Consider the following 23,377-nt stretch of genomic DNA (forward strand, 5'->3'; position numbering starts at 1 on the left):
AAAACAAGTGCATTCCATTGTATAAAGAAATAAAACTGATTCAGTGACACCAAGGATTTGGATGTATAGAAAAGTTTTATTTTCATGTTTGGAGGGGAAAAAAGTCATCAAATCACCATCAAATCGCCATTTACAAATTCCATGATAGTTGTACGGGCATGCAGGCCCTCAGCTTCCACGATTGGAGACAGAGCATCATCAGGCTGCTGTTGGTCTAGAGTAATGTCACCCCATTCTAACACGAAGTCATCCCCATTATTTTCACACAAATTGTGCAAAACGCAACATGTTTCAACCATTGACTTCATGTTTGACAGGTGGCAGTCATTGCGTTTTAGCAAGCATCGCCACCTACCTTTTAGTCTTCCGAATGCATGCTCCACTGCAATTCTGGCTCTGCTTGTTTGATTATTATTAACTACCTGCTGGTTGGTCAGCCTGCCATTGTCAGTAAAAGGCTTCAGAAGCCAGCCTTTCAAGGGATAAGCTGCATCACCAAGTAAGTAATATCCGACTTCCTGTCGAGCTCTATTTTTGGTCTCTCGAGGTTGGAGCAAACCCCTATTGACAAGATCCCATAACCCAGACAAGTGCAGTACTCTTCCATCATGCATGCTCCCTGCAGGACCGACGCACACATTCCAAAATTGTCCCTTTTCATCAACCACACCCTGCAGAATGATGGAGTGCCAGCCTTTGTGATTAAAGCGACACTTTGAGGAGCTTAACATTGGCACTTATATTATAGGTTTGTAAAAATGACATTAGTACTAAAATGCCCACCTCAAAAGACTCTGTATTGATTTAAGGTTTTTTCTGTGATTAGGTTTACGACAAATTTCCACTCCCCAAAAAGGGGCGCGGGGCTTATGTTTTGTTTTTGGTCTCAGTGGTCTACGTCACGCGAGGAAGGCATGCTTGGTAATATCGCTCGCTTTGTCAGTTCTGTTGTCTAAAACGGTGACCGATCGCCACCAAAATGCATATGCATATTACTACTCTTGTCCACTTCAACCTGTGAAAGTATAAAAGTGTTCTGCACAATAGTTTGGATTTATTGACATAAAACGTGATCTAATCATGATCACCTCCACAAAATAAAAAATACAGTGGCGATTGCTCCTCCACTTTCACAAGCTGAAGCGGACAAGAGCATGAATGCGCACACGAACCCCGACTGGTTATATTTTGGACATTGAGCGACGCTAAACTCGTGTTTCAGGAGGGAGAGAGACGGCGGCTTGCAGCAGCAACAGGCACATTGGAGCAGAGTGTGGCTGCATTGGAACGTGCCATTTCGGCTGTTACCTTACAAATTGGACGGCGCGTTGTAAGTCGAAAAACTGGGACCATTCCTCATCCAAATAAATGTATACATATACATATATGTATATATATATATATATACATGTGTATATATATATACATGTGTGTATATATATACATGTGTGTATATATATATATATATATATGTATATATACATACATGTGTGTATATATATATATATATATATGTATATATATGTGTGTATATATATATATATATGTATATATATATATGTATATATATATATGTGTGTATATATATGTATATATATATATGTGTGTATATATATATATATGTATATATATATATGTGTGTATATATATATATATATATATATATGTATATATATGTGTGTGTATATATAAATATATATATATTTATATATATGTATGTATATATATGTGTGTGTATATATATATATATATATTTATATATATGTATATATATATATATATATATATGTATATATATGTAGTGCTGTCAAATTTACAGCGTTAATTAAAGGTAATTAAATTTTGTACTATGATGTGGACATCTAAAGAACACACTGTTGAGTTTGTAAGGTCATACTACTAAAAAAGTATCATGTTTACAGATACAATTAAAACTACTTGCTTAACCTCCTTTTTTACCCAAAAATATTTATAAGAGAATTGAGAATTAAATAGCGGAATCGGAATCATCCATCCTTCCATCCATTATCTACCGGTTATCCTCACAAGGGTTGCGGGAGTGCTGGAGCCTATCCCAGGGGCAGTAGGCGGGGGACACCCGAAATTGGTTGCTAGCCAATCGCAGGGCACAAAGAGACAAACAATCACACTCAGGGGCAATTTAGAGTGTCCAATCAACCTACCATGCATGTTCTTGGAATGCGGGAGGAAACCGGAGTACCGGGGGAAACCCACGCAGGCACAGTGAGAACATTCAACCTCCACACAGGAAGGCCGGGGCCGGACTCGAACCCACGACATCTGCACTGTGAGGCGGACGTGCTAACCAGTTGACCACCGTGCCGCCCCAGAATCGTAATCAACTCTTACCAATCTCCATCCTTAAAGAGAAGTCAACCCGAACTTTTTCAAGAATATGTATGATATGCAGGCCCACTAGTTGAAAAAAGGCATTCTGATTCGTATTGTGTTTGTGGAATATGAGTTAAGCAGCAAAATCAACCCGTTTTTAGCCATCTCGGGGGGCGGCCATTTTGTCACTTCTGTCGACTGAAAATGACATCACAGTTGCTCAGGGCTCAGATAACAACCAATCATGGCTCTGCTTCAGAAAACAGGTAAGCTTGAATCAGATTTTCTCCATATTATTATAGAAGAAGACTTTCTCAATTAGGAGCTGTAGTCCTCTTCCCCTTTTCCCCCTAATTAGTTGCAATAAATAGTTATGTTTCTTTAAGTGTTTTATAACAATGTGTTTTCCACTTGTTCCTATATTGCATTATATTTATTTTTAACCACACGATGTTAAAAAAAAAAAAAAAAAAAAAGGTAAATATATCTTAATTTTGGGGCTGGAATGGATTAATTGCATTCCCATTCATTTCAATGGGAATTATTACCTCGATTTATGAACGTTTGAGTTACATGGAACAAATTAAGTTTGTAACTACAGGTTCCACTGTATTTAAAAAAGGTTCTTGGTTAAATGGTTAATTGAACCAACATTTTTTTAAATGTTCGCTGATCCCCTTTTAAACAGTGCCATACTGACTGCCTCTTGTTGTCCTTCTCTTCTTGCCTGTTATCTGGTGTGGCCGATTTTTCTTCTTTTCCTTTTTCTATTCCTCTTGTCTCTTTCTTTCGTCCCTGGTTCCACATCTGATCACTTTTCTGCCAATCCGTCATCTTCTGTGATGCCCTGAGCTCGGAGCTCGTCCAGAACATTGTCAAGGTGTCCAGGGTCAGGGAATCCATGACCTGTTAGGTTGGAGCCAAACTCTGTTTTGTGGTGGACCTAAAGACGAATGGGAGAAATTATTCCCTGGAATCTGACATGACTAGTCTACTGTATTTCAGCAATGATTGAACAATCAATGTACCTCATTCCATATGACTGTGTCAGATTCTCCTGTAGTGTTTGAAATCCCAACTGAAAAGATCAATCTGCGGTCCCACGCTACCAGAAGCAGTCTCAATACCTGGTGACAAATGCTCTTATAAAAATGAAGGATAGTTTGACATAGATCATGCACACGAAAATGTCCAAACTCTGTAAAGTAGATGGATGCCTGGACGTTACTACTACAGGAACAAGACACACCAGACTAGGTCATACACACCAAACACATCCACCACACCTTTACAGACCTTGATTCATGCTGTGGGGCACAATCATGATGGAACAGTAAAAGGTCCCCCCCAAACTGTTTTGACAAAGTCGTACGGACAAGCATCAGTTACAGCAAGGTGAAGGATGTTTACCTTGCGTCCCTTGTCACTGTCTGGGAGATAGCAGTGTCTTGGGAAGCCTCTGGCTGTGAAGGGCTTCCTTGGATTCGGATGCTCTGGTCCCTGGTCACACGCGAGGAGATGAAATCCCACGTTGGTCAACATCATTGTTACAAGAATATGGATGCAATCCAAACTAACACGTGAGGGTGCTGACTTCTTTCCAAATACCTGAATGCCTGGTGGGATGTTATAGATTATGCGAATGCTCTTGCAGTCGGGATGCCCCGGTAGTGAATGGGGGATGATGTGGTACTCCATCTTCCCCGCTGGTTGGTTTCCAGTCTTTACACCATAGATAGTTTTACAGGTGGGACACTGAAGACTGATACAAAAGGGAGACATTTGGTATTTTTAAGGAATTGGTGGTATTAATTTCAATGGGGGAGCGGCGAGGGAGGTGTCAGTCCAGGGCAACTAAAGAGTAAATAGCATTTAATGTGAGTATTATTCATCTGTTAGTGTTAATTCTGTGTTGTTTCTGCTCAGAGTTCACACTTCTGGAGTTATTTATGTGCACTTTGGGCATCTGTGCATGTGGATTGCTTTATGTGTTGTGCACTTTGGGCATCTGTGCATGTGGATTGCTTTATGTGTTCCCCGAACGTAAAAATAGCCATATATTGTCAGTCACACAGCATAATTGCATACCGGTAAGTCATATTTCAATGTTATTTTCTTTATTTATTTTTTGAAAACACAATGTACATCGATGTTGTAACAATTCACTCATCCAGATTTATCAACAAGCAAAAGAAAAAATAATCTTTATTAATTGCTCAACAAATAAAACTGTGCCATGACTTAGGCATTTTTCCCTCTTATATATAATTCTAAACATAACATATCCAAAGTTGTTGTACTCTCCTAAATACAAAATATAATGTGTGACTTGTCAACATTAACCAAGTTGTTTCTTCATGTTTAATCTTAGCAACCACTATTTTCATTTCCCACCCTAAAAGGGACACTTTAAAGGGTTGATAGTTGGTACTTTGGTACTTATATAACACGTCTGAATTGATGTCAGCAATAAAATTCACCTCCCTGAAAAACTCAGTAGTGATTTCATCTATTTTTATGACTACATTCAATTGAGGTTAATTCATGCAATTCCACCTGGCATTTGTACCGGAACGCCTAATAAGGTGTACCCAAAGTAAATTTGATGCTTTAATTGAACCTTTTGGAGTATCAGCATAGTTTTGGTCTCTTTTTGAAGATAACACTTTGAATTTTTCAAATTTGACAATAATACGACAGAAAATGAGCATTTTACACAAGTTTTACTCAAGAGAGGTCCAGGAGAACGAAAAATGTGCCATTTTGGTGATCCAATTACAACCATGTTCACATACGTAGGGGAAAAGGCTGCTATTCTGGAGGGTTTTAGGAACTGTGATATTACACTTCCTTGCAAGTAAAAAGACAATATTGTGTCGAGTGTCTTCCCTCCTCGTTGTGTGCGTTGTTTACTAATGTCTCACTTGGTGTGAACCTGACATGTTTTTTTTTTTTTTTTAATAATTTCATTGGCCATTGAATACGTCAATCACGAGCAAGCTTGGCAAGTTTGATTGTGACTGCAGGCACAAATGACCAATCAGCAGTATGGATCAAGTGAGGTATCAATCAAAAAACCAGGAAGCAGATTTCCATTTTGATACCATGCATGCATTAGTGCGATCACATGAACGACAGAAAATATGCAAATCTGATGGAAATATTAAACGGTTGCAACAGCTAATAACGTGGCTTTATAGACCCTTGTTGACATAATGAGATCATTTTTGATGGATTATGGCATTATCTTGGACATTTATGAGGCTGAAATGGTGAGTTCTGTATTTTTGTGTGTTTGCGATTGTTTGACTTAAATGCTCGCAGAGCCTGCATATATGATTGGATCTTGTAATGTAAGGATCATCGGAATCTCTGTAAACTCAGATTTCAAACCATATACAGTATAACATGCCTGGGAATGCTTTGAGGTTGTTCTATTTAACGAAAATGAGATGCCAGATCGGGTGAACCCAGGGCTTGACACCCGATCCTCCGCAGTCAGGCCCGGAATACACATATTTGGCCCTTTTGACGTGCCTGGACCCAGCCTTTGGTGCGACCTGCCAGAGCCAAAGGAAGGCCAATGCATGGTCTTTCCAATTCAACCCCAGATAGCATGGACGTACTATCTCAGCAGGAGGTCACAAAAAGGCCAAAACCAGCATAAAGACGCCTGACTCCCTGGGTCTTTATTCAATCAAGCCGTCTCTGGCGGAGCTGGCCGAGACATCAGAGCCACAGGATGCGCCCCCTTTGGCGCTGCCACCAAGGAATACGCATTTCAACCTCCAGGCTGCACATTTCTAGAGCACGTGCGACCCCTAGTGGCGAGTGTGAAGATGGACTGACCCGTGTCTGCAACTGGAAACTAATTAAAATGATTTTTTTATTTGCGTCCAATGTGTTCGTGTTGATCTGCCTCCACAGGACATATGAAATGAAAACAACACCCAATGCATGTTTGAATTATATTGCAGTTGTAGTTGTGTTCGATTTTTTAACCACTTGTGCAAGAAAATAAAAACACAACAACTTAACAAAAAATAAAAAATAAAATTAAAAAAAATAAATAAATAAAAAAAAAATAATAATAATAATACTTCTCTCTTGAACTCGCTCTTGGAATAGACTCCCTTGTGTCTACACATTTTTTTTTTGTGTAGCTTACTAACTCTCCTCTGATCCGTCCCGGGTGTGGGAATAATTATTTATATTATAATTACTATCGTTTGATAATCATACATTTGCTGCTCATGATGCTTTCACAAACTGATCGCAAGGAGGTCAGGAGAAGTCAAGCTAACATTTGCTAATATGAAGGTGATTGCTGAAATTTCCTGCCACAGTGTTGATTTCTCTACTCATGTCTTACCACACATGTGTTGAGTAATTTTCCACCTACATGCAGACATATAGACAAGTACAAGACGTTTCAACTGCCCTTTTGCTCACCCCATCCTTTAGAGTTGGAAGCCCATGTATGTATTGATGTGAGAATAAAAAGAAGGGAGACGGGGAGACTTTTTTAGAACGCCTGTAATAATTGTATTGTACAGTTCTTCTATGTTCTCCTTGCAAGCTTTAAAATTCAAAGAGAGTGTCTTCATCTCCTTATTTTGTGTTGTTTTCATAAATGTCTATCTGATGAACCTGACATTTAAATTGGTCCTTCGAGCCGGATCCCAAGATACCCGAGGCTTCCGGGAGCGGAGTCGAGATCCAGGTAAAGACCGTGGCCACTCATTCAGACCCTTTCTGGGACTGGGTCTCGGCTCTGCGTCCGGGAACTGAGGGTTGACGGGATACTGAAGGAGTGAAGACAACTGTTGTGAGTAGGATACTCAAGGATAGGCTTGGTTTGAGTGGGTTGCACTTATGAGACAGAAGTAACCTGAAAAGCCATGAAACAAGCCTCGAGAATACTAGTCCCTATCGAGTAGACCGATTAGTCTATAAAGAGGAAAAGGGCAACGGGCCCTGTACGCGTAAAAAGGAGTGAATGTGCAAGGGTGTGAGTGGAGGTTGACTGTCTCATTCTGAACAGGATTTTGGAGTGGCAACTGTCTGAGGAAGCAGAGGCAAGAATTATCCGCCACTTGTGGTAGAAGCTTGAGAATGACCTCAGACAGAAAGTAATTGCCACACTGTTCAAGGGAAAAGTCAGTACAGTCACTTTAGGTGAACCACTGACTCCAACATGGGCGCAACAAACAGTAAAAATATTAACTTAAAGGATGCAAAACACGGATTAACATGCAAGATTGGACATTTGTAGAGAGTTAATGTTCTTCAAAAATAAAATATCTAAATCTATGGCTAACAAAATACAACTTTGCTGGCCAGCTTAACAAACTCCAAGAGATTTTATCCGATCTTCTACAAACTTTAGGTGTTTCGCCTAAACATGGTAAAGATGAAAAGTTATTGCAAGTTTTTTATTGCGTTGCACGCTGTTGCCGTGGTGATGAGCCATTCGCAAAGACAAATTACGCTGTTTTTGACAATCTAAACCTAGGGGAAAACTCATGCACCTTTGGACATACATCAGACCAGGCATAAACACAGACAATGTTTATGCTTATTGTCTTAAGTGCGAGTACCCCGATTTGCAAGTACCCCAACGTGCAAGTACCCCAATTTGGCCAGGGTTGCGAGGGCCCGTTATAGCTACTCGCAGCTCTAGTTATTATTTTGTTTGTATTTTCTCCGCATTCGATCGCATTTTTGAACCCCTAAACATGCACAAAAACTCACCAAACTTTGTAGTCTCATCGGGCCTGGCGAAAAATTTGATATTTTAAAGTCGCCGTAAACAGCGCAAGCGAAATGGCTACGAAAATTGGCAGGCACGTGTAGCCCCCTGAGACGTACAAAAAAGTCCATTATAGCCATAAAAGTGCACAGGAAGTGACCTATGAATTTTTGAATGTCCAATTTTGGACCATTTTTGCACGTTTGCAGGGTACATACTTTTGCACCCATGTCCCAGAGGATTATTCCAATTGACTTCAAACTTCGGATATATAATCTTAAGACGTGGGGCAACAACTGGGAATTTTTTTTTGAGTTTTCGATAAACTATATGACCGGGGCGGGGCATCAAATTTGGCGTAAATTGTTTCTTTCGCCATACAGGAGAAAAACCTGAATAACTCCCCTGCACATGCTCCAAAAAAATCACAAACTTCACCTGTACGTAAAGAGTCGCAACCTGAAGACATCAATATAATAATATGCTGATATACATATAGCGCCACCAAGTCGTGACAAAAACTATAATTTTTTACATTCTTATTGACTGCACGGTGCCCGTTGAACGCATCCGATTGAAAATTTGTCAGAAAAGCCTAAAGACATTGATCTTCCTCTACGACGAATATTGTGACTTTTCGGTGAAGGGCGTGGCCTTGACGGTGCCACAAAGTCTGATTATTCAATGTGACAATAAATACAGTTTTAACTTGACTCAGATCATCCAAACTTCTCGAAATTTTTCATATTAGATGATAGCCAAAGCCTGAAGACATCTACGAACTTATTTTTCATCGTAGTGGTAGCGCCACCTAGTGTCTGTACGAAATACATGTTTTTTTCTTTGATGTTTTTATCCTAGCAGGTTAACCGGGTCCACCTCATCTTTGCTCAGAAGAGTGTTTAGGACTTCCTAACATTAAAATACAAAATTTGTGATTTTTCGTGAAAAGCTGTTGCCATGGCAACAGCCAGTTTGCAAAAAAAACAACGCTAATTTTGAGGGTCTGAACATGCTCAAAATCTCACGAAACTTTGCACATACGTCAAGCCTGGCGAAATCATCAATATTTTTTTATTTGTTTGTCCAATTTGTAAAAAATGGCTCGCTGGCGCACCCTAGAAATATTTAAAAATTCAGCCCTGGTTGTACTTTTCACCGAGATCGACGAAAATTTGTTTGTATATGTACCAGTTCAAGGCCTACAAAAAATGGCTCTTGTAGCCATATGCTAAACCAAACAGGAAGTCTGCCATTTTGAATTAAGTTTAAAGTATGAATTTGCTCTGATTACAGTAGCTGCTGGAACTTGACCCACATGATAATTTATTCTAAAAACCTACTGACATTTGATAGAAGTCGAAGCCTGAAGACATCTAAGAACTTAATTTTCATCATAGTGGTTGCACCTTCTGGCTAAAGGAAGTACATGTTTTATTCTTTGATCTTTTCCTCCTCGCAGGTTAACCAGGTCGACCTCAGAATTCCTCGGAAGATTCTGTAGACCTTTGTAATGTTAAAATACGATATTTGTGATTTTTCGTAAAAAGCTGTTGCCATGGCAACGGGCAGTTCGCAAATTATACTACGCTGATTTTGACGGTCTAAACATGCATGAAATCTCATTAAACTTTGCACATACATCAGGCCTGGTGAAATAATCTTTTTTTTTGTTGTTTTAAGTCGCAATTGTTAAAAAAATGGCTCGCAAGCGCCCCCTATGATTTGTTTTTAAAAATCAGCCCCGGTTGTACGTTTTACCTATATCTACGAAAATGTGCTGGTCTATCTAACAGGTCAACACCTACAAAAAAGTCTCTTGGAGCTATGTGCTAGACCTAACAGGAAGTCCGCCATTTTTAATTTACTTTACAATTCGGCATCACATTGACTTTAAAAGCAGCTGTAATGTGATCAACATGATATCGTGTACAAATGTCACACATTTGATGAGAGTCTACACTTGAAGACATCTACGAACTAACTTTTTATCGTCGTGGCCACCCACTGGCTAAATGAAGTAAATGTTTCATTCTTTCATATTTCTCTCCTGGCAGGTTAGGCAGATCTCCCTCATATTTGCTCGGAAGAGTGTTTAGGCCTTCATGATGTTAAAACACGAAGTTTGAGATTTTTCGCAAAAAGGTGTTGCCATGGTAATGCAGTTTGCCAATAACACAATGCTGATTTTAAGAAAGTAAACACGGACGAAAACTCATGAAACTTTGCACACATAGAAGGCCTGGTATATTTATCATTAAGTAATTATTCAATTGTGCAATCTTTAAAAGATGGCTCGCTACCGCCCCCTAGAAAAATTCAGCCGCTCTGCCAGTGTCTCTGTACAATACGTTGCGCTGCTGCCTGGGTCCATGCATTCATACACCTCCACAACTTTGATGGAGTTGATGGGTGGGGGTTGCTGCGTACTGGTCAGGTGAGTCAGCGGGGTCTTTTATTTAGAGCGGAAATGGCTGTAGGGATAAGGTTTTCCCCAGGCGAGCCCTCCTGCATTTTATGGACCTGTATCTACGCCCTGAAGGTAAGGGAATGATATATCGGTGTAGTGGGTGAGTGGTGTCCTGGACTATCGAGTTTGCCATTCGGAATGATGGACCTGTTGTTTAAATCCGAGATGTTTGGTGTGGGTAGGCCGATGATTTTAGCTGCTGTGTTTGTGATGCGTGTGAGTTTGGTGCGGTTGGTGACAGAGAGCATGGTAAAGAAACATGTGGAGCAGTACAGGAGGATGGGTTAAACAATACTTTGATACAGTAGTAACAGAAGGTGGGATACAACGTATAGTCCTTTGAGTTTACGGATGACTGACAGTCTTTGTTAACTTCTTTTTTGAATGTCCGTGGTGTGCTGATCAAAAGTGAGTTTATTGTCCACAGTTACTCCCAGGTATTTGAAAGTGTCCACTGTGTCAACTGTTTGTGTGTTTATGAGGATGGGGTGCAGTCTGAATCCATGCTTGTATGGTACTTATAAATTCAGGGCATGCCTTAGTCTTAGGTATAAACCAGTGTTCTTGATCTTCGTCCCTTCCACTAGTTTTGAAATATGACTGCAAGTCATAGTTAATGCGATATAATTCAATTAACAGTGTTTCATATTCTTTTGATTATTTTTGCATGACCTTTATATCAGGCAAAATTTCCTCTTCATTTTCTATAGCCAGTTTTATTTTATGGGATTTCTTTGTTAACTGACTCAACTTTCCTGTCCGTGCGTTAAGAAGGTCCTTTATTTTGTCTTCTAATCTGTTAGGATCAGCTCCCTCTTGCGGCTTGAACGGGATGTTGCACTCCGAGTTCCTTCTTCTGACTTTGTCTCATTAAGTCTATTAGGCATATGAGCTCCCTCTTGCGGGTTGATCAGGATTTTGCACTTCGAGCTCCTCCTTCTGACTTGGTCTCATTGACGAGCATGTTGCCTCTGGCTTCCATTGTTTGTTCATTAAAATATGTTTGTGACGCGGCAATTGACAAGCACGGCTCGTTCTTGGGTTTACTTGTGATGCGATGGTTGGTGAGCACAGTTCTTTCTTGAGTTTATTTGTGATGATTTGTCCGCTTTATATCCACGTTAAACTGAACACGTGACATATTGCGATGTCACATATGTATGTGATGTCACATGCTAATTGTTGCTAGCTCCATGCTCTTCTGTATCGGGCTTTGTTGTTTAGCTTTTCTCGTAACAATTAGTGCCATTTTCTTCTAACTACAGCTTTTGACTATTGTATGGCAGAAATTATGTTTTACCATCAGCGTTTGTTCATCAATGTGGGTAGTGGAAGTAACAAAGCACTTCACAAACATAACAATAAATAAAAAAAACAATAAAAGGTTGTGATTCACGTATTAATAAATATAGATGTAAAAAACATATGAACATATAAATAAAACTATAAATAAAGTCAATAAATTAACATAAACACTATGTACTATTGATACCGGAAAAGAGCTGAAAATTTCAGGTCTGATCAAAAGCCCGAGAAAATAAATGTGTCTTCAACTGCGCCCACAGAGAGCTTTCCGGATCAGATATATAAACTGATGTCGCATGTTACTATTTATAGGTACATAAAGCAGCGGAACCAACGTAACATTACCTACAAGCACCAACACAATTTGACTGGAGTGAAATAGCTCCGAGAACGTTAGCTACATAATGCACAAAGTTGAAACACAACACGGCATAACTGCAACCCACTGCTTCGAGAAATGAAACTTAACGATGCACGTTAATACGTCGGACATAACAGCAATTTCAGTAAAACCGGGGGATATTAGTTAATTAGATAAATGGATTTAAGATACTCCGGCTTTCTGCTTTCTCTCATCTTCCAGTAGTCCTCCTGAGTGACGTCGCTTAAAGTGTTTGTAAATGGCTGTGAGAGCCAATGCTTTGAAGTATTATCTCAATTCTGTCATCAAGTACTATCTCAATTCTGTCAGCATAAAGTAGTATCTCAATTTCTGTCATCATAAAGATTTAATGCATTAGCAGTAGTAGTAGCATAGCAGACAGTGTTTAGTATACAGTGTACTGGTAGTCACGGAAGCAAACAGCTTTTGACCGTGCTCATAGTCTAAGTACATGTTATCCACCTGCTGTGCGAAATGACATTGCTCACTTTGTTGGATTACAAAACCTTCAATACAAGAACACAAAAAAGGAACTTTGAGTCTGTGTGAGTAATTCAAAGAAATTCAAATCATAGATAAGAAGATGTGCTACTATGGACGAGTCAGAACTACTTTCGACTACCAACATTGAAGATAATGGTAAAATTTCTGCAATTACAATAGTCAAAAGCTGGCTAGAAGAAAGCGCCGCTAACTGTAGAAAATAGTATGGTAACTGAAAAAGCTAACAACAAAGTCCGATACAGAAGAGTATGGAGCTAACATAAATTAGCATGCAACATCGATGACCGCAATGCGTCATACTTTCTGCCTAACGTGCACCTGAAGCGGACCAATCGTCACAAAAAAACTCCACAATTGTCAATTTCCGTGTCATAAACAATTCATGAAAAATAGAAGCCAGCAACAACAAGCTCGTCAGTGAGATCGAGTCAGAAGGAGGAGCTCGAAGTTCAAGATGCAATAAAGGGATCACACCTGACAAATTCAATGAGACCAAATCAGAAGGATGCAATATCCTTTTCAAGCCGCAAGATGGAGCTCACGCCTAATAGACTAAAAGAAGAAATAAAATACCTTACTGAAGCACGGACAGAAAAGCTGAGACAGTTAAGAAAGAAATATTGTAAAATAAAAGTGGAAATATACAACGAAGAGGAAACCGTGACTGATATAAAGGTCGTACAAAAGGAACAAAAATAATACAAAAACTGTTTGCCGAATTCAATAAAATTAACTATGAATTGCATTCATATTTCAAACCTTGTGAAATAAAAGACCAAGAAAGCTGGATTAAAAATAAGGAAACGACATGTCGTGAATTTATAAGTGTAGTGGAAACATGGATTCAGACTGCAAATTTTGATGAAGTGACTGCTGAAGACAAGTGTGTCAAACACTGGTTTATCAAAGGCTACATCAAGGGCGACATCGACATTGAAATTATCAAATGTTTTTTCTACTGCATCATCAGCACGAATGAAAGAACAAGCCGAACAAGCCGCAATGATAGCACAAGCAGAAGCTCTTAAAGAAAGACAAGCATTAGAAATAGAAGAAGCAAGTCTGAAAGCTAAACGAGAAGAGGAAAAAATGCACGTCTGAAAGCTAAACGGGAACAATTGCAAATCAACGCAGCTTTAGCTGCTTCCAAAGCAAAACTCAAGGTGTATCAAGAGTGTGAAGAGCATAATAAAAAGTCTCCCGTAAGCATGCCTACCCATGCAGAAGATGAAGCATTAAGTCAACATGATTACAATCCACACATCGAGCCACAAAGGAAAACATCCACGTGTCACTATGAAAATAGCTTGGCCATGCCATCTGGTGCTATCCCCAAGCAAAGAGATACAACTCAGATACTAAGACCTAAAATAGAACAAATTAATGAACAACCAATACAATATCATAGTCCACAATATTTTAGTCCACTTTTGTGATATTGTGGAGTTGAGGAGCGTGGCCTAAAATAATGTTAGATAAATGCTCTGAAATTCAGGAATTTATTGCTGTATAGTGGTTGATATTTGTGTTACTTGCTTGTTGTTATTGACATCATTTACTTAAGCAGCGTTGTATAAAATGCTTCAAGCATGCAGCTGTCCTGTTTGCGCTTTTTGGTGTGATTGTTGTACAGTTTGTTTAACGTAGTTTAGTGGAAGTGAAGGTGTGACCGCTTGGCCAGCGGTAGCCACCAGAAAGGCCTGGGAGCCTTGTGCCCAGAGGGCACCCGAGTGCCGCTGAAGGGCCTCGGAGAGACGTACAGCTGATTAGCAGTGTGTTGTGGGAGCGACTCCAATAACTATGGTTTGTGACGTATATACAGAGTTCACGAGATAGGGCAATCGGGTCCGAGTCGCCAGTTATAATCAATAATTAATCAAGTGGATTTAACATTATCTGCCTTTGTCAATAATTGTGATCTTGCATGTTAAATTGTCTATTTTGAGTTGCTTTTTCTACGTTCGGACGGCGCATGCCTTCTGAATGTTATTTCATGGTGTTTTATTTGATCGTTGTTTGTTTATGTTTGCCTCGTATGAGTATTTGATTTTTTATGACTTTTCTGTGGATTGTGTGATAATAGAATACTATTAGTATCAAGTAGCGGGGAGACAAAGCGTTTTTTCTTAAGTTCTGAATTTTGAGTGTCAGATTGAGGTGGGGAGACGTGGAATGGACGTCTTGAAGTGTTTGGTCTACATTGCGGTGATGTTACGAGCCTGTGTGTGGGACACAGCTGTGAAAAAAGGAGAACCGAAATAAAAGGAGGGGGAGTGACCTTGTTGTATGACAGAGGGATTGTTAGGTAATTATAATAATGTGTTTCATTTATCATGCGGGACATCTCAAAGCTCCATTGCTATTTTGTGGGTGTGATTGGATGGACCACTGCCTTGGAGGAGTGGAGAAACTGGAAGAATTGTAAAATGATGCCAAAAATAGTGAAGGGAAGCATACTTAAGCAAACACTATACTTATGCAAACGTTGATATGAGGTAGTGAAATTTGTGCTGAGTCATAGTTAAGTGATCACAAAATGGTGGACCATCTTAAAATGGTGGCAGACAATGTCCAATGAAAAACAAAAACAAAAAAAACACAGAGGCCCTGATTGGCCCTCCGTCCCTATGTTTGTTTATCTCCAAACCCAAGTTTGTTGGAGTGCCGGCAGACTCCATAATTTTGACTATATTCCGTCACATTTATTTTTATGTATGAATACCAAAAGATGAGTTTAATCATTTATAATGTTCCTGAATCCTGTTAGGTGATTACTGTACACTACTGCATAGCTGTGTGCTTGTGAGTGATGTCACGTCAATAAACGTTAGTAATTTTGGCAAGTTTGTTAAATATTCTAGTAAGACGGGTAAACGTAAATTGGTTATATGGTTTGGTTGTTTAATTATTAGATGGGTGAATTGAGAAGTCTAGGCGTGCTGTAAATTAATGGATGTGTATTGGAGGATGTTACTTTAATATTGCTTATCTGTGTAGTCGCAGACCACAATAAATAAACTTGTCAAGTGGAATACAAGCCTTTGCCACTCTAAAATAGATTCAGCTGGAGACGAGTCATACATTTTTTTTTTTTTTACAAATCCCATCACTGCTACAAATGTTGACTAGGGGGTTATTTGCTAAATTAAATGTTTCCTACAAAAGGCTCCCCAAGTATTTTAGAAAATTGAGGTAACAGCAAAACAGGTCTATAATTTGATATCTTCCTTTTCTTTTGCTCGATATAGTTAAGCCGTCTAGTACTGATCAACGGAAATCTTTATACAAGCAAGATTTCAATGTAAAGTATTATACAGGTGTCCCACGACTATCTTGCTATGGTGCCAGACGTAATCAGACAAGGACAGGACATGAATTATGGTGCAAGAGAACCTGACATTGGACTACGGGTTCCCAAAAAGGGAGATTATATGTGATTATATGTGAGAATATAAACCATTTAGATATTAGCATCCATGACAGAGTCTTGAATAAATAAATAAAATAATAACAAATTAATAGAGTTTAATAATAAATGCATAATGACACAACACCTTGTATTAAGTTTTTGTTTTCTTATGTTTTTTTCTATCAAAATGATTTGCACTGGTGTGGGGTACTTGGCTAAAAACATATATACGTTTATATTTTTCACAGGGGGCTACTCTAAAGAAAAACGAGAGATGGATAGACGGGATACTTTTCACTTTTAGTTTTAATAGCAGGACACACTGGACATCACCTATAACATATAATGTTAAAATTTGATGTGGCAATCTCCAAGATTTTGTTTAGGATTTGACAAGGAACTGGAGGACAATGGATTATTTAGACAAAACATCAGATAAAAGGCGTAGAATTATTAGTTTGTTTGTGAAAATTAAGACATAATGTAATATTGATAAGGATGTGACAATCACTATTGATGACCTGATGAAGGAATCACATATGTTGCACATTAGTCCCCGGTGTACAAAGTTGACGAAAGCATTGCTGATTTTTTTTCCCAATTTCTATTTCTTAACCAAATAATTTGTACAGGTGGGCCAGTGGAGATTGGCATATCTGCCTCACAGTGTATAAGTCGTGTGTTCGAATCCAGCCCTGGCCTTCCTGTGTGGAGTTTGCATGTTCTCCACATGCCTGCGTGGGTTTCCCCCCCCCACATTCCAAAAACAGGCACGGTAGGTTAATTGAACACTCTGAATTGTCCCTAGGTATGATTGTAAGTGTGAATATTTGTTTGTCTACGTGTGCCCTGCGATTGGCTGGCAACCAGTTCAGGGGGTACTCCGCCTTTTGCCCAAATTCAGCTGGGATAGGCTCCTGCACACCCACAACCCTTGTGAAGGTAGGCGGTCCACATAATGAATGAATGGCCCCAGAGAGCTCATAATAATAATAATAATAATATTAGTAATGCTATTCTCCTATGATGGGCGGCACGGTGATCGACTGGTTAGCACGTCTGCCTCACAGTTCAGAGGTCGTGGGTTCGATCCTGGCTCCGGCCTCCCTGTGTGGAGTTTGCATGTTCTCCTTGTGCCTGCGTGGGTTTCCTCCGGGTACTCCGGTTTCCTCCCACATTCCAAAAACATGCATGGTAAATTGATTGGACTGTCTAAATTGCCCCTAGGTGTGATTGTGAGTGCGGATGTTTGTCTCTGTGTGCCCTGCGATTGGCTGGCAACCAATTCAGGGTGTCCCCTGCCGACTGCCCAAAGACAGCTGGGATCGGCTCCAGCACGCCCGCGACCCTTGTGAGGATAAGCAGTATGGATAATGAATGAATGAATATTCTCCTATGATATTGATTGATAGACAGACACAAAAAATGTATTTGCTGGAAATATAGTTACATTTATGAATGGAAGATGTAGCCTAAGTTAAGTTTTCATTCTGAAAGCAATGCTGTTTTTACTTTGTTGGGATAATGAACATGTTTTGTTTTATTTAGTTTGTGGTGTTACTGTTAGTTTTGGATTAGCTGTTATGACTTTGTTTAGGAGCAATGAAACACAGTATTACAACCAATCACGAGAGAATGTTGATACCCTGTGTACAAAAAAGAAAAAAAAAATCTCTTTTGTGGGGGATTGGAGAATTATGGAATCAGCCAATGGTGGGATTAGAAACCACCGGACTCAGATTATGGGTACAAGTGACACTGATTCCAATAGATTACCTATGGATCGACATCTGTAATAGTTGAAGATCTCGTAGTGAGAATAGCAGCAGGGAAGTATAGGAGGGAAAAGGCTATTTGTGTACAGTGTTCCTCACTTTTTGCAGGGGATATATTCTTAGCCCCCTGCTTTAATGAGTGAGTTTCTGCAAAATTGAGGTTGAATTTTCTGTTGTTGTTAATATTTGTTTATAATTATTATTGCGGACCAGAAGCATTTGATATGGTTAAAAAATGGAATTACAAAGGTGCAGGAAATGTTGAGGAAATGAGGGGTTTCTCACAATGTTGTTTGCCCAGACATTTGTGTTATATTGTATTGTATTAGATTACTATATTTGCAATTGACGACTGGATCACATTAAATGAAAGAGGTTTGTGGATTTCCCCTTAAGGCTCAGTTTTTCGGGCCCAAGTTGTTTGTCTTTTATATATTATATAAAGTATCACCAATTCTGAAGTTAATGATCTTTGCTGATGGTATAAACATTTTTGTTGCCCTGGACATGATATTATTAACCTGGACTGAATAAAGAATTTTAAGAAAACAATTTTAATTTTTTGCTTCGTGAACAGGGAGCAGAATGGTTTTGTAGTGGATTTGACAAATGAATGAATTATGTATAATAGTATTTTTATGGAGTTGGAACTATGGAGTCTGTGGAACTATGTTCTTTGACTTGAACATAGGCCATGAGCTTTGCTGAAAGACACAAATGGGAAACAATTAAGATGTAGAAAGTGTCCGAAGCCGTACAGTCAAAAAAAAAAAAAATCATTGCAAAATTTCTATAACTAATTGAGATTAATCCTATTTTTCAACTATTACATTTTACAAGGCTTGGAAACAATATTTACTTGAGTAAAATGTTGGTATTAATACGAAAAAATGAAAAGTATAGTTTGATTCAAAGGCTATTCTAATAGCCTTCTTTGAGCCCTGAATATTATTATTTTCCTGTAAAATACAACTGTTGAACAACGCACCATAGACGTACAAGTAATATGGTATTTGAATTTCGCTTTGCAAAGTGCACAAATTATTTTGGATTTCTATAATGAACCATAGAGTAACTGTTTCAAGGAAAACTACGTAAAGGCCTGTCTTGGTGACAGTGACCTCTGCTCTACGTGTGGCTGCAAAGTGATCAAAAGGAATCTGCCACAGGAAGTAAATAAAACTGAGTTAACCGAGTAAATTTATGTTATAAAATTTTAATTATTCTCTGTAATTAATGCTTTTTGACATTTGTAATTTTGGCAGCCCTAATTAGAAGCTATTGTAGACCTATTAATTACGGTTGAGTTTAATTTAGACAGTGGAGGGTGGGAATAAGAATGATGATGAACACATTTTTTGGAGGTCAATTATTATTTCATATTTATTTTCTTCTGTCAATTCAACATTAATATTACTTACGGATATTAGGAAATTATGGATTTGTTGTTATTGGACGCTCTGAATTAAATTAACCACATTGTTCCACATTGTTAACCACATTGTTTTTTCCTTTATTTGACCGTGGGTGGAGAAAGCAGGGGCGTAACTAGAATTTTTTCACTGGGGTGGCCAGAGTTGAACAACACATCATTGAGGGGCGGCCGTATGTGCCTCCTTATATGTGTGCATTTTATCTCATGAAACCATGGCTGTGGATGGTATGATGAACAATGACTGATCTGTCATTGTTGTTTGATTTCTATAGTGTGAACTGATTATTTTATTGACATTGACTGTGAGAATTGAATGTTCTTGACTTTAAAGAGATTATTTTAGTGTTTGCCTTCACACCATTTGTAAATGTATTATTTAAATACGCAGTTTATATTAAAAATGTGGCAGAGTATCCCATATCTTCCTTACACAAAACGAGTAGAATTCTCCTTAAAATGTATAAGATGTATAAGATATATAAACGACATACATTTTATGTGTTTGTATATGGAGGGTTTGACGCACAGGTGATCCACACACATAAAACGTAATTTTCAGGTGAAACTTTTAAAAACCTTTTTCATACGGGATCAAGAGGTCAAAGCGTAGACTACAGCATCCATGTGAAAGTGGCAGGAAAATCACAGGTACCAAATTTTCCACTAGGTGGTCAGGGGGAGTGGCCACCCCTTGGCCCTCTGTGGCTACAAACCTGGGAAAAGTGTAAGGATTTTGGCAGTATTTGGAAAAAAAATTTAAGACGAGCTGTGTTTCGTTTTTGCTGTTGAAAGATTGGATGTTTTGCTATGGTGAGTAACTGTTTTGGGAGATTAAAACTGTTTTGGGATAAGTTTTAATTGATACATTCTTTCTCCATGTTCTATATATATCCTTAAGACAGGGAATACTTAGCAATTGGTTCGGAAAATTTGACAAAATATTTCTTTATTTACCAAGGATATGTATTAAATATAAACAGGCTGGACGATAGATGTTCTGTAAAGTTAAGACGACCTTTGTCGTGAGAATTCTGAAGGGACAAGACATTGTTTCATAAAATACCGGACTGCAAACTTTGTTATCACAAGCTGGTTGACATTACAGGTCCAGGATTCCCAACCACGTCCAGGAGGAACAAGAAGAGCTACATCACAGCGATTGGATGGGCAAAATCCACCGATGACAGTGATAAAATTTGGCACATGTTGGCTCAATCGAAAGTTTTAGATGACTGATCCATAAGGTCACTCAGATGGGGTTGCTAGCCTAGGCCTCTTTGGCGTATATGTTTAGATAGGTGACTTGAGCCGGGCCGTTATCTTGCTGTGACCTTTGTCTTGCTTGGCCTTCCATGGCAAACTTATCAGTTGATTTCATTAGTGGTCACACATCGTCACAGGGGCTATATCTTCACAGGTGCATCTCGATTTTTCTGGCACGCGACATGGATCTAAATTTATGGCTACCCCACTTTTGTGGGGTCAAAAGAGGGAGGTGCTCCTTTTTACAAATGACTAAATTCTAAATTATGCCAGCCTCAGTATTTCACGCTGAAAGAGGGTCTGAAGGACCTGAATCTATAAGAATGGCTTTATATTAGCCAACAGGTTAACCAAAAAAAAAATTGGGAATTACACATCGCATAATCAGTTCAAAGTCAGCATGCCCTGATCTAGATCAGCCCCATATATAATATTATTACTCTACCTCATACCTTTTTCGTATAATTGATAGTCGTAACTTGCGTAGCAATGGACACCCAAACTGCGGTATTCTTGCTGCTGCTGATGGCTATTTTTTGCGCGATCGTGTCCGGCGACTTGGCTCGGAGCCGAGCCCCCATTGTTTACAGCCGGAATCAGCTGTTAGCACTCCGTGCTAACCATGCGCCGGCTCCCGGGGCGAGACCCGATATCCCCCGTGAGCTGAGGAGGAAGAGACGGGGATCTCGTGCGGGGGTTAAACGCAGGGAAAGGAGGAGACGATACCATCCCGTCCTCCCGTCTGTTATCATGGGGAATGTTAGATCGCTCCCCAACAAGATGGACGAGCTAGCGGCGCTTACCCGGCACGAGAGGGACTTCCGGGAGGCTAGCCTGATGCTATTCACGGAGTCGTGGCTAACAACGCTAACACCGAACGCGGTCGTAGAATTGGACGGCTTCCAAATCATACGCGCGGACAGGACGCTGGAGAGTGGAAAGAGGAAAGGAGGAGGGCTGGCTGTGTTTGTGAACGATAGATGGTGTAATCCTGGGCACATCACGATTAAGGAGCAGCTTTGCAGCAGGGATATTGAGCTGCTAGCTGTTGGCATGAGGCCATTCTACATCCCGCGAGAGTTTAGTCACGTGATCGCGGTGACCGTCTACGTCCCACCAGCTGCCAGCAGCGACACAGCCTGTGATGTCTTGACTGCAGCAGTGAGCAGGCTACAAACACAGCACCCAAATGCCCTGGTACTCATCTCTGGTGACTTCAATCATGCCTCCCCTTCCTCCTCTCTGCCTTCATTCACACAGTATGTCACCTGCCACACCAGAGACAATAAAACACTGGACCTTTTCTATGCCAACACCAAGGAGGCATACACATCACTGCCCCTCCCCCCGCTGGGCAAAGCTGATCACAACCTGGTGGCTCTCCAGTCTGTGTACAAACCTCTGGTCCGCAGGCAGCCAGCTGTGACCCGCACGGTTCAGAGATGGTCTGGAGAGGCCGAGGAGGCCTTAAAGGACTGCTTCAGCACAACTGTGTGGGAAGTATTCAGCGATGCTCACGGGGAAGACATTAGTAGTCTAACGGACACTGTTACAGACTATATAAATTTCTGCATGGAGAACACCATACCCACCAGGACAGTAAGGTGTTTCTCCAACAACAAACCCTGGATCACACCAGACATAAAAGCTCTCCTGAAGGAGAAGAGGAGGGCTTTTGCGTCAGGCAACATAGAGGAGCGGAGGACTGTGCAGCGCCAGCTGAGGAGGAGGATCAGAGAGGGGAAAAGGTCCTACAGGAAGAGGATGGAGGAGCAGCTGCTGCAGAATAACGCCAGGGGAGTCTGGAGGGGCATGAAGACCATCTCAGGCCACGGACAACCCAAGACCCGGACTGGGAGGGACCTGCAGTGGGCAAATGAGCTAAATCTCTTTTTCAATAGGTTCGATCAGATGCCTGCCTCCACTCAGTCTCTCCTGCTGCAGTCTCCACCTACTCCTCCTGCTGGGCGTGTCACCCCCTCCCCTCTTTTCTCCACAGTCTCCAGCTCCCAGCTACACCAGATAGCCACCACTCCTTCCTGCCCAGCCTTGGCCTTCACAACATCTCAGGTGAGGAACCAGCTGAAGAAGATGAAGGCGAGGAAGGCAGCGGGTCCAGATGGCATCAGCCCCCAGCTCCTCAAATCCTGCGCAGACCAGCTGTGTGGAATTGTCCAGCACATGTTCAACCTGAGCCTGAAGCTGGGCAGAGTCCCCCAGCTATGGAAAACATCCTGCCTGGTCCCGGTGCCAAAGACCCCCCACCCGAAGGAGCTCAACAGCTTCAGACCAGTGGCGCTGACGTCTCACCTGATGAAGACCCTGGAGAGACTGGTCCTTGTCCACCTGCGCCCCCTGGTGAGCTCCTCAATGGACCCACTCCAGTTCGCATACCAGCCTGGCATCAGTGTGGATGATGCCATCATCTACCTCCTCCACACTTCACTCTCCCACCTGGAGAAGGCGGGGAGCACTGTGAGGATCATGTTCTTTGATTTCTCCAGTGCTTTCAACACCATCCAGCCCACCCTACTGGGAGACAAGCTGGAGCGGGCGGGGGTGGCGCACCACCTCACCACATGGATCCAGGACTACCTCACAAACCGGCCACAGTATGTGAGGACACAGGACTGTGTGTCTGACGTGCTCCTCTGCAGCACGGGGGCCCCACAGGGAACTGTCTTGGCTCCCTTCCTGTTCACCCTCTACACCTCGGACTTCAACTACAAC

General features: G+C 40.5%; 1 protein-coding gene across 3 annotated transcripts in view; it reads right to left on the bottom strand.

Annotated features, from left to right (window-relative positions):
* Window positions 1-1,724: 1,724 nt before the first annotated feature.
* LOC147145414 (E3 ubiquitin-protein ligase DTX4-like) overlaps window positions 1,725-23,377 on the bottom strand; it is a 66,551-nt gene continuing 44,898 nt past the window's right edge. For all 3 annotated transcript variants that reach the window (XM_086033128.1, XM_086033126.1, XM_086033127.1), the window contains exons 9-12: window positions 3,961-4,114; window positions 3,763-3,852; window positions 3,381-3,479; window positions 1,725-3,295 (exon numbers count right to left, since the gene is read on the bottom strand). In XM_086033128.1, coding sequence (XP_085889254.1) covers window positions 3,164-3,295; window positions 3,381-3,479; window positions 3,763-3,852; window positions 3,961-4,114 — 475 coding nt within the window. In that variant the 3' untranslated portion in view covers window positions 1,725-3,163. The remainder of the gene's footprint in view (window positions 3,296-3,380; window positions 3,480-3,762; window positions 3,853-3,960; window positions 4,115-23,377) is intronic.

Source organism: Filicampus tigris, chromosome 6 (genome assembly GCF_054856515.1).
Source record: "Filicampus tigris isolate MCC_2025a chromosome 6, RoL_Ftig_1.0, whole genome shotgun sequence".
Classification (NCBI taxonomy): domain Eukaryota; kingdom Metazoa; phylum Chordata; class Actinopteri; order Syngnathiformes; family Syngnathidae; genus Filicampus; species Filicampus tigris.